This window comes from Salvelinus fontinalis, chromosome 7 (genome assembly GCF_029448725.1).
Source record: "Salvelinus fontinalis isolate EN_2023a chromosome 7, ASM2944872v1, whole genome shotgun sequence".
NCBI classification, from domain to species: Eukaryota; Metazoa; Chordata; class Actinopteri; order Salmoniformes; family Salmonidae; genus Salvelinus; species Salvelinus fontinalis.
The window spans coordinates 40923075-40935875 of record NC_074671.1 but is presented as its reverse complement, the minus strand read 5'-3'; the positions used below and the strand labels follow the sequence as shown (position 1 = coordinate 40935875).

Sequence of the window (12801 nt, the reverse complement as noted above, 5' to 3'; positions counted from 1 at the left end):
GGTTACCCACCTCGTCTCCGATGGAGATGTTTGAGCATTTTCTTCCCATCTCTCCCTCACCAGTCACTCCGTTCTTGCAGCGTGACTGGTACGTGATGGTAACTCCCTCTGCTAGCTTAGTGTTCTCCAGAATCACCTCTGAGGAAAGAGACTACCGCGCAAAGAAGAAGAGTTAGCCCACTGCAAATTGAAAATGACTGAATATAGTATATCTACAGTTTTTAAAATGCATATTTGAAAATGTTCCAATACAAAGAAGAGTTCAGACAGAGACGTGATGACTTTAAAGTAACAGCAGCACGGGTTTTGCCAACTATTTTGAGGCTGAAAGTATTAAAGTGAGTGTGTGCAGCAGTGCATATTGTCTAGTAACCAATCCAATTTATATTTACATTGTAGGCATCAATAATGAGGTTGATAACGTTGCTGGAGTTTGCAGAGAGTGTCCCCACTGCAGACTTAGGAATGAGATTCTTCAACTCCTGAGTAGAGAGAGAACACCGTAGAGTAAATGATCATGTACTAGTATGTCAATATGAATCATGTACAGTCGTGGCCAAAAGTTGAGAATGACAAATATTAATTTCCACAAAGTTTGCTGCTTTAGTGTCTTTATATATTTTTGTCAGATGTTACTATGGAATACTGAAGTATAATTACAAGCATTTCATAAGTGTCAAAGGCTTTAATTGACAATTACATGAAGTTGATGCAAAGAGTCAATATTTGCAGCGTTGACCCTTCTTTTTCAAGACCTTTGCAATCCGCCCTGGCATGCTGTCAATTAACTTCTGGGCCACATCCTGACTGATGGCAGCCCATTCTTGCATAATCAATGCTTGGAGTTTGTCAGAATTTGTTTGTTTTTTGTCCACCGCCTCCTTGAGGATTGACCACAAGTTCTCAATGGGATTAAGGTCTGGGGAGTTTCCTGGCCATGGACCCAAAATATCAATGTTTTGTTCCCCGAGCCACTTAGTTATCACTTTTGCCTTATTGCAAGGTGCTCCATCATGCCGGAAAAGGCATTGTTCGTCACCAAACTGTTCCTGGATAGTTGGGAGAAGTTGCTTAAGGAGGGTGTATTGGTACCGTTCTTAATTCATGGCTATGTTCTTAGGCAAAATTGTGAGTGAGCCCACTCCCTTGGCTGAGAAGCAACCCCACACATGAATGGTCTCAGGATGCTTTACTGTTGGCATGACACAGGACTGATGGTAGCGCTCATCTTTTCTTCTCCGGACAAGCTTTTTTCCGGATGCCCCAAACAATCAGAAAGGGGATTCATCAGAGAAAATGACTTTACCCCAGTCCTAAGCAGTCTAATCCCTGTACCTTATGCAGAATATCAGTCTGTCCCTGATGTTTTTCCTGGAGAGAAGTGGAAGCTCTGTACTGGTGGTGCCCCGATCCCACAGCTGAATCAACTTTAGGAGACAGTCCTGGCGCTTGCTGGACTTTCTTGGGCGCCCTGAAGCCTTCTACACAACAATTGAACCGCTCTCCTTGAAGTTCTTGAATATCCGATAAATGGTTGATTTAGGTGCAATCTTACTGGCAGCAATATCCTTGCCTGTGAAGCCCTTTTTGTGCAAAGCAATGATGACGGCACGTGTTTCCTTGTAGGTAACCCTGGTTGGCAGAGGAAGAACAATGATTCCAAGCACCACCCTCCTTTTCAAGCTTCCAGTCTGTTATTCGAACTCAATCAGCATGACAGAGTAATCTCCAGCCTTGTCCTCGTTAACACTCACACCTGTGTTAACGAGAGAATCACTGATATGATGTCAGCTGGTCTGTTTGTGGCAGGGCTGAAATGCAGTGGAAATGTTTTTTGGGGATTCAGTTCATTTGCATGGAAATTAATTACAATTCATCTGATCACTCTTCATAACATTCTGGAGTATATGCAAATTGCCATCATACAAACTGAGGCAGCAGACTTTGTGAAAAATGTGTCATTCTCAACTTTTGGCCACGACTGTAGATCTCTAAATAATCACTGCACCAGAGAAGTTGCTCAGAGAGAAACTGTTATGTTTTGCCTGACCATTTAGATTGGAAAGTAGTTTGAATGTGGTCTGCAAACACATAGTTGTAAGGTCTGAATCCAAAGTTAAAACTATTTAGTGTTGTGACATTCTACATTTCGACAAAGATCCAAGTCAAAGTCTGTATTAAAATGGCACCATATTCCTTAAACAATGCACTATGTAGTGCGCTATATACATTGCCTTCGGAAAGTATTCAGACCCCTTGACTTTTTCCACATTTTGTTACGTTACAGCCTTATTCTAAAATATATATCCTCAACAATCAACACACAATACCCCATAATGACAAAGCCAAAACAGGTTTAGAAATTTTTGCAAATTCATTAAAATTAAACAAATACCTTATTTACATAAGTATTCAGACCCTTTGCCATGAGACTCAAAACTGAGCTCAGTTGCATCCTTGAGATGTTTCTACAACTTGATTGGAGACCACTTGTGGTAAATTCAATTGATTGGACATAGTTTGGAAAGGCACACACCTGTCTATATAAGGTCCCACAGTTGACCGTGCATGTCAGAGTAAAAACCAAGACCTGAGGTCAAAGAAATTGTCTGTAGAGCTCCGAGACAGGACTGTGTCGAGGCACAGATCTTGGGAAGGGTACCAAAAAAGACTCTTCCTAGAGCTGGCCGCACGGGAGAAGGGCCTTAGTCAGGGAGGTGACCAAGAACCCGATGGTCACTCAACCTCAAGATTCTCTGGTCTGATTGAACTCTTTGGCCTGAATGCCAAGTGTCACGTCTGAAGGAAACCTGGCACCATCCCTATGGCGGTGGCAGCATCAAGCTGTGGGGGTGTTCTTCAGCGGCAGGGGCTGGGAAACTAGTCAGGATTGAGGAAAATATGAGCGGAGCAAAGTACATAGAGATCTAACAGGACAATGACCCTAAGCACACAGCCAAGACAATGCAGGAGTGGCTTTTGGAAAAGTCTAAATGTCCTTGTGGCCCAGCCCGAGTTTGGACTTGACCCCGATCGAACATCTCTGGAGAGACCTGAAAATAGCTGTGCAGCAATGCTCCCCATCCAACCTGACAGCTTGAGAGGATCTGCAGAGAAGAACGGGAGAAACTCCCCAAATACCGGTCCGCCAGGCTTGTAGCGTCATACCCAAATAGACTCAAGGCTGTAATTGCTGCCAAAGGTGCTTCAACAGAGTAAAGTGTCTGAATACTTATGGAAATGTGTTTAATTTTTTTATAAATATAGCAAGAATGTCTAAACCTGTTTTTGCTTTGTCATTATGGGTATTGTGTGTAGATTTGATGAAGAATACAATGATTTAATACATTTTAGAATATGGCTGTAACCTAACAAAATGTGGAAAAAGTCAAGGGGTCTGAATACTTTCCGAAGGCACTGTAGGATGCCATTTGGGATGTATCCCAAGTCTAACAGTTGAATCAAATAATCAGACCTTCTCCCGAGGTTGACAAACATTGTCCAAGCATTGGGACTGATGTGGATATGATAAAGGAATATTGTCAAACTCCAGGCAGACATCTTAATGGCTTGAAAAGCAGTCGAGGGAAAAAATTAACATTCAGAGGCTTGTGTCCCAAATGGCACCCTATTCCTTATAAAGTGCACTACAAAAGTAGTGCAATATATAGGGAAATTGTTGCCATTTGGGACACAACCAGATGTCCAAAGATTTGTTACTAGTGAAAAGGAGCAGATGCTGCAGAGCAAAGGTAAATGTTTCTCTGCTCTTCAAAGGGTTGGGCTTCCTCCAACAGAGAAGCACAGAAACTTGAAAATAAGTGTTTTCCCACACACACAGGAACAACTGACTGACCTTGTAAACAGGCTGGAACTCCTCTGTGATGGCAAAGATTGTCTGGATGTTGTTGTCACTTAGTTTCTGAACCAGATGGGCGATGGAGGGGTAGTCCTGTTACAGGGAGACAATTAGGAAGTACAGGTACCAGGTTAGCCCTTTGATGACATCACTAAGGCAAGTAGCCCATATCCTTCAAATCTTTTCATATTCAAAATACAGACCACACAGAAGACAAAGAAAAAGCCACAATACATACAGTAAATAGCAATGTATTATTTAAGAAATAATGCCTAAGAACCCGGGCATTATAGTGTGACAACTCCCGACAAGGGCTGTTCTAAGGCCCGGGGTGAAGCCATAATTCCTGGGTTCCAGGGCATTATTGCTTTAGTTATTTCCTCATCTTTTGACCCAGTCTTAATTCTATTCAGTCGACATTGCTATACTAAACAAATCATTGGCATGTACAGTTGAAGTTGGAAGTTTACATACACAATAGCCAAATACATTTAAGCTCAGTTTTTCACAATTCATGATATTTAATCCTAGTAAAAAGTTATTGTTTTAGGATCACTACTTTGTTTTAAGAATCTGAAATGTCAGAGTAATAGTAGAGAATTATTTATTTCAGCTTTTATTTCTTTCATCACATTCCCAGTGTTTCAGAAATGTACATACACTCAATTAGTATTTGGTAGCATTGCCTTTCAATTGTTTAACTTGGGTCAAACGTTGCAGGTAGCCTCCCACAAGCTTCCCAGAATAAGTTTGGGGAAATTTGGCCCATTCCTCCTGACAGAGCTGGTGTAACTGAGTCCGGTTTGTAGACCTCCTTGCTCGCACGTGCTTTTTCAGTTCTGCCCACAAATTTTCTACAGGATTGAGGTCAGGGCTTTGTGATGGCCACTCCAATACCTTGACTTTGTTGTCCTTAAACCATTTTGCCACAACGTTGGAAGTATGCTTGGGGTCATTGTCCATTTGGAAGACCCATTTGCAACCAAGCTTTAACTTCCTGACTGATGTCTTGAGATGTTGCTTCAATATATCCACATAATTTTCCTCCCTCATGCCATCTATTTTGAAGTGCACCAGTCCCTTCTGCAGCAAAGCACACCTACAACATGATGCTACCACACCAGTGCTTCACGGTTGGGATGGTGTTCTTCGGCTTGCAAGCATAACAATGGTCATTATGGCCAAATAGTTATATTTTTGTTTCATCAGACCAGAGGACATTTCTCCAAAAAGTACGATCTTTGTCCCCATGTGCAGTTGCAAACCGTAGTCTGGCTTTTTTTTATGGCGGCATTGGAGCAGTGGCTTCTTCCTTCCTGAGCGGTCTTTCAGGGTATGTCGATTTATAGGACTTGTTTTACTGTGGATATAGATACTTTTGTACCAGTTTCCTCCAGCATCTTCACAATGTCCTTTGCTGTTGTTCTGGGATTGATTTGCACTTTTCGCACCAAAGTACGTTCATCTATAGGAGACAGAACGCATCTCCTTCCTGAGCAGTATGACGGATGCGTGGTCCCATGGTGTTTATACTTGCGTACTATTGTTTGTACAGATTAACGTGGTACCCTTTTTAGGCATTTGGAAATTGCTTCCAAGGATGAATCAGACTTGTGGAGATCTACAAATATTTTTCTGAGGTCTTGGCTGATTTTCTTTTGATTTTCCCATGATGTCAAGCAAAGAGGCACTGAGTTTGAACGTAGGCCTTGAAATACATCCACAGGTACACCTCGAATTGACTCAAATGATGTTAATTAGCCTATCAGAAGCTTCTAAAGACATTACATTTTCTGGAATTTTCCAAGCTGTTTAAAGGCACAGTCAACTTAGTGTATGTAGTCTTCTGACCCACTGGAACTGTGATTTAAGTGAAATAATCTGTCTGTAAACAATTGTTGGAAAAAATTCTTCTGTCATGCTCAAAGTAGACGCCCTAACTGACTTGCCAAAACTATAGTTTGTTTACATACACTGGTGACAGTCAGTGCTTACCTAACACCGAACCCAAACCGGCTGCGCTCGTGCGCCATCGTGCATACATTTATTTTGTTCCCCCAAACCAAACGCGATCACGACACGCAGGTTAAAATATCAAAACAAACACTGAACCAATTACATTCATTTGGGGACTGGTCGAAAAGTATTAAACATTTATGGCAATTTAGCTAGCTTGCACTTGCTAGCTAATTTGTCCTGGGATAAAACATTTGTTGTTATTTTACATGACATGCACAAGGTCCTCTACTCCGACAATTAATCCATACATAAAATGGTCAACCAAATAGTTTCTAGTCATCTCCCCTCCTTCTAGGCTTTTTCTTCTCTTGACTTTATATTGCGATTGTCTACTTTCATAAATTAGGTGCATTACTGCTTCTGACCTCGTTCGTCTTTCAGTCACCCACGTGGGTATAACCAATGAGGAGATGACGAGTGGGTACCTGCTTCTATAAACCAATGAGGAGATGGGGCTAGGCAGGACTTGTACGTCACAGATAGAACTGACTTCTATTTTAGCCCTTGGCAACACAGACTCAATAATTGAATAATATAGATTTCTAAATGTATTTTGCAAAGCTTGCGCAGTGAGATTGAACAGAGTAAATAGGCATTTCAAGGCATAGCCACCGGCTGGAAAGCAGTTATAACCAATCAGCATTCAGGATTAGAATCACCCGTTGTATAATAAACTACATTATGTATTATTATACATACATAGTAGTGGCTCATGGTGTACATGTTGTTCTCCAGGTGGCATTTCCCATCGTTGGGCAGAACAATCCCTCCCAGTTTCCCATCTCCAGCAAAGTGGAAGCCAGCATCAGTGGAAAACACCAGCAGACGGGTGACGTTCCTCCAGCCAATGTGCTCCTGGGAGGAAGGAGAGAGAGAGGCTCATACAAAGTCATTGTAAAATAAAAACACTTACAGAAAAAGGACACCAGAGACAAATACCAGAGAACAAAATTACAAAACATAGGAAAGATTCAGGAAATATATTTTTTTGTTTATTTTATTTAACCTTTATTTAACCAGGTAGGCAAATTGAGAACACGTTCTCATTTACAATTGCGACCTGGCCAAGATAAAGCAAAGCAGTTCGACACATACAACAACACATAGTTACACATGGAGTAAAAACAAACATATAGTCAATAATACAGTGAAAAAAAAATAAGTCTATATACAATGTGAGCAAGTGAGGTGAGATAAGGGAGGTGAAGGCAAACAGATATATGTATAAATAAATAAAAATATAAAAGGCCATGGAGGCGAAGTGAGTACAACACAGCAAGTAAAATAAAAACTAAAAAAAACACTGGAATGGTTGGTTTGCATTGGAAGAAAGTGCAAAGTAGAGACAGAAATAATGGGGTGCAAAGGAGCAAAATAAATTAATAAATAAATACAGTAGGTAAAGAGGTAGTTGTTTGGGCTAAATTGTAGATGGGTTATGTACAGGTACTATTTAAAAAACTAGGAACAGCTATTTTAAAACGTCTTGGGGCTAGGGGGACAAATTCCGGTGAAACTGGAGGGCGCGCAATTCAAATAAATAATCATAAAAATTATGGATATTAAACATTTAGGTACATACAAGTGTCTTATATCGATAGAAAGCTTAAATTCTTGTTAATCTAACTGCACTGTCCGATTTACAGTAGCTATTACAACGAAAGCATGCCATGCGATTGTTTGAGGACGGCGCCCCACATCAATATTTTTCCACCGGCACAGGTTTCATAAAATCACAAATGGCGATTTTAAATATTCACTTTTTTAAAATCTTCCTCTGATTTGTCATCCAAAGGCTCTCAGCTATAACGTGTCGTTTTGTCAGATAAAATCCCTTTTTATATCCCAAGAAGTCTGTTTAGTTGGCGCCATCGATTTGAGTAATCCACTCGTTCAACTTGCAGAGAAAGGAATCCGAAAATCTATCCATAAACTTTGTTTCAACAAGTCAAAATAGGTTTCTATTTACTCCTCAGATACCCTAAAATGTAATCAAACTATAATATTTATTTTGGAAAGAAGTAGGTTCAATAGGAAACTTTAGCAGGTGCGTCTTGTCTTCATGGTGTGCCCATACACGAATTTCCAAGACTGTGTCCCTGAACTAAAACGAATTTCTTATTTGTTTTGGACGTTATGAGCCTGAAACCTTGAACATACACTGCTGACACCATGTGGAAGCCATAGGAATTGCATCCTGGGAGCTAGAATTCAGTATGCCCCTGTAACAGTAGTAACTTTACGTCGTCCCCTCGCCCCGACACGGGCGCGAACCAGGGACCCTCTGCACACATCAACAGTCACCCATGAAGCGTCGTTACCCATCGCTCCACAAAAGCCGCGGCCCTTGCAGAGCAAGGGGAAACCCTACTTAAGTCTCAGAGCAAGTGACGTAACTGATTGAAATGCTACTAGCGCGTACCCGCTAACTAGCTAGCCATTTCACATCCGTTACACTCACCCCCCTTTCAACCTCCTCCTTTTCTGCAGCAACCAGTGATCCGGGTCAACAGCATCAATGTAACAGTATAACTTTAAACCGTCCCCTCGCCCCGATACGGGCGCGAACCAGGGACCCTCTGCACACATAAACGACGGTCGCCCACGAAGCATCGTTACCCATCGCTCCACAAAGGCCACGGCCCTTGCAGAGCAAGGGGAAACCCTACTTAAGTCTCAGAGCAAGTGACGTAACTGATTGAAATGCTACTAGCGCGTACCCGCTAACTAGCTAGCCATTTCACATCCGTTACACCCCTATACTTTCCATTGTAAGAGCATGGTCTCTTACAATATAGGAGACTATATCTATTGTGTTAGTCTCCTACATAATTTGAACATTTCTACAAACTTCAAAGTGTTTTATTTCCAATGGTACAAATTATATACATATCCTGGCTTCAGGACCTGAGCAATAGGCAGTTTACTTTGGGCACTTCAGTCAGGTGGAAATTGAGAAGAAAAGGGCATAGTTAAGTACTGCTGTGCATCTCCTCCTCGTGGACTGCACCAGATTTGCCAGTTCTTGCTGTGAGATGTTACCCCACTCTACCACCAAGGCACCTGCAAGTTCCCAGACATTTTTTGGAAGAATGGCCCTAGCCCTCACCCTCTGATCCAACAGGTCCCAGATGTGTTCAATGTGATTGAGATCAGGGCTCTTCGCTGGCCATGGCAGAGCACTGACATTCCTGTCTTGCAGGAAATCAGGCACGGAACGAGCAGTATGGCTGGTGGCATTGTCATGCTGGAGGGTCATGTGAGGATGAGCCTGCAGGAAGGGTACCACATGAGGGAGGAGGATGTCTTCCATGTAACGCACAGTGTTGAGATTGTTGTCATTGCAGGCAATCTCAGTCCGAAGATGCTGTGACACACCGCCCCAGACCATGATGGACCCTCCACCTCCAAATCGATCCCGCTCCAGAGTACAGGCCTCGGTGTAATACTCATTCCTTCGACGATAAACGCGAATCTGACCATCACCAGTGGTGAGACAAAACAGCGACTCGTCAGTGAAGAGCACTTTTTGCCAGTCCTGTCTGGCCGAGCGACGGTGGGTTTGTGCTCATAGCCGACGTTGTTGCCGGTGATGTCTGGTGAGGACCTGCCTTACAACAGGCCTACAAGCCCTCAGTCCAGCCTCTCTCAGCCTATTGCGGACAGTATGAGCACTGATGGGGGGATTGTGTGTTCCTGGTGTAACTCGGGCAGTTGTTATTGCCATCCTGTACCTGTCCCGCAGGTGTGATGTTCGGATGTACCGATCTTGTGCAGGTGTTGTTACACGTGGTCTGCCACTGCAAGGACGATCAGCTGACCGTCCTGTCTCCCTGTAGCGCTGTCTTAGGCGTATCACAGTACGGACATTGCAATGTATTGCCCTGGCCACATCTGCAGTCCTCAAGCCTCCTTGCAGCATGCCTAAGGCACGTTCACGCAGATGAGCAGGGACCCTGGGCATCTTTCTTTTGGTGTTTTCAACACGCTATTCTCAGTGCTCTCTGTCTTTCTCAGCCTTCTCCAAGCCACATGTAGACGTCTCAGCTAAGGCCCCTAGTGTAACATGGAATGCTTTTCCAACAGCCTTGAAGGAGTTCCCACATATGATGAGCACTTGTTGGCTGCCTTACCTCCACTCCGTGGTCCAATTCATCCCAAAACATCTCAATTGGGTTGAGGTCGGATGATTGTGGGGGCCAGGTCATCTGAAGCAGCACTCATTTACTCTCTTTCTTGTTCAAATAGCGCTTACACGGCCTGGAGATGTGTTGGGTCATTGTCCTGTTGAAAAACAAATGAGTCCCACTAAGAGCAAACCAGATGGGATGGTGTATCGCTGCAGAATACTGTGGTAGCCATGCTGGTTAAGTGTGTCTTGAATTCTAAATGAATCACTGATAATGTCACCAGCAAAGCACCCCCACACAATCACACCTCCTCCTCTATGCTTCACGGTGGGAACCACACATGCAGAGATCATCCGTTCACCTACTCTGCGTATCACAAAGACACAGAGGTTGGACTCATCAGATCAAAGGACAGACTTCCACCGGTCTAATGTCCATTGCTCGTGTTTCTTGGCCCAGGCAAGTCTCTTCTTCTTCTTGGTGTCCTTTAGTAGTGGATTCTTTGCAGCAATTTGACCATGAAGGCCTGTCTCATCTGAACAGTTGATGTTGAGATTTGTCTGTTACTTGAACTCGGTGAAACATTTATTTGGGCTACAATCTGAGGTGCAGCTAACTCTAATGAACTTATCCTCTGCAGCAGAGGTAACTCTGGGTCTTCCTTTCCTGTGGCGGTCCTCATGAGAGCCAGTTTCATCATAGCGCTTGATGGTCTTTGACTGCACTTGAAGAAACTTTCAAAGTTCTTGAAATTTTCCGGATTGACTGACATTCATGTCTTAAAGTTGTTAGCTTGTAATTATCAGAGTAAGAACTCAACGGACACCATGAAAGCTCAAATCAAGTTTATTCTTCCCAAAGGATCGATAAGCTGAACAGACGACGACATTTCACACAAGCACTGATATTTAACCCTTTCTCCTCTGCTGAGTCTCCTCCAGATCTGAACAGCCAATGCATCTCTGTTGCTAGATAGAACCTTAGTGATATCTGTTCTTCCTCACTTCATCTGACCTGTGCTCCCTCCTCCCCAACTCACGTCTGTCATGGTGACTGGTACCAGACTGTCTCTTCTCCTCCCAGAGGATCCCTCCCATAGGATCCCTGATGGCTAACAATAACCTATCCTGACATAATGTAAACGTTATACATTACCCTCTCTCACTCAGTGACATTAACTTCTTTGTGACAGGGGGCAGCATTTTCACTTTTGGATGAATAGCGTGCCCAGAGTGAACTGCCTCCTACTCTGTCCCAGATCCTAATATATGCATATTACCATTGGAGAGAGAACTCTGAAGTTTCTAAAACTGTTTGAATGATGTCTGTGAGTATAACAGAACTCATATGGCAGGCAAAAACCAGAGAAAAAATCCAAACAGGAAGTGAGAATTCTGAGGCTGTTCAAATCCCTGTAATATATGGATCTGTTTGCACTTCCTACGCCTTCCACTAGATGTCAACAGTCTGTAGAACGCTGAATGAAGCCTCTACTGTGATGTGGGACCGGATGGGAGGTGTTTCAGTCAGTGGTCTGGCAGAGTGCCAGTTCTTGGTCACGCGCATTCCAAATTATATCGCCTTGCGTTCCATTACTTCTAGAGACTCAAAGGAATTCTCCGGTTGGAACGTTATTGGATAGTTATGATAACAACATCCTGAAGATTGATTATCTACTTAGTTTGACCAGTTTATTCGACTTGTAATATAACTTTTTGAAGTTTTCGTCCGACGTTTGCCTGCATCTGCGCAAGCGTTTGGACACGTGTACTACACATGCTAGCAAAAGTAGCTACTTGGACATAAGTAATGGACATTATCGAACAAATCAACAATTTATTGTGGAACTAGGATTCCTGAGTGCATTCTGATGAAGATCATCAAAGGTAAGGGAATATTTATCATGTAATTTCATATTTCTGTTGACTCCAACATGGCGGAGAAATGTTGTTATATCTGAGCGCCGTCTCAGATTATTGCATGGTGTGCTTTTTATGTAAAGTGTTTTTGAAATCTGACACAGCAGTTGCATTAAGAACAAGTGTATCTTTAATTCTATGTTAAACATGTATCTTTCATCAAAGTTTATAATGAGTGTTTCTGTTATTTGACGTGGCTCTGCAATTTCTCCGGATATTTTGGAGGCATTTCTGAACATGGCGCCAATGTAAACCGAGATTTGTGGATATAAATATGCACATTATTGAACAAAACATAAATGTATTGTGTAACATGATGTCCTATGAGTGTCATCTGATGAAGATCATCAAAGGTTAGTGATTCATTTTATCACTGTCTGCTTTTTGTGAATCCTATCTTTGGCTGGGAAAATGGCTGTGTTTTTCTGTGGCTATATACTGATCTAACATAATCGTTTGGTGTGCCGAAAAGCCTATTTGAAATCAGACATGTTGGCTGGATTCACATGTGTAGCTTTAATTGTATTTATTTTTTTACCTTTTATTTAACTAGGCAAGTCAGTTAAGAACAAATTCTTATTTTCAATGACGGCCTAGGAACAGTGGGTTAACTGCCTGTTCAGGGGCAGAACGACAGATTTGTACCTTGTCAGCTCGGGGATTTGAACTTGCAACCTTCCGGTTACTAGTCCAACGCTCTAACCACTAGGCTACCCTAGTGGTTCCACTGGTGTCTTTCATGTGTGATTTCATGAAAGATTGATTTTTATAGTAATATATTTGAATTTGGCACGCTGCATTTTTTTCTGGCTTTTGGCCAAGTGGGACGTTAGAGTCCCACATATCCTAGAGAAGTTAATATTTCATATTCTCA

The 12801-nt window shown here is 42.4% G+C and overlaps 1 protein-coding gene across 3 annotated transcripts in view; it reads right to left on the bottom strand.

Annotated features, from left to right (window-relative positions):
* Positions 1-12801, bottom strand: part of LOC129859475 (integrin beta-1-like) — a 53638-nt gene that overhangs the window by 14574 nt on the left and 26263 nt on the right. For all 3 annotated transcript variants that reach the window (XM_055929312.1, XM_055929313.1, XM_055929311.1), the window contains exons 7-10: positions 6578-6733; positions 3857-3952; positions 393-482; positions 11-151 (exon numbers count right to left, since the gene is read on the bottom strand). In XM_055929312.1, coding sequence (XP_055785287.1) covers positions 11-151; positions 393-482; positions 3857-3952; positions 6578-6733 — 483 coding nt within the window. The remainder of the gene's footprint in view (positions 1-10; positions 152-392; positions 483-3856; positions 3953-6577; positions 6734-12801) is intronic.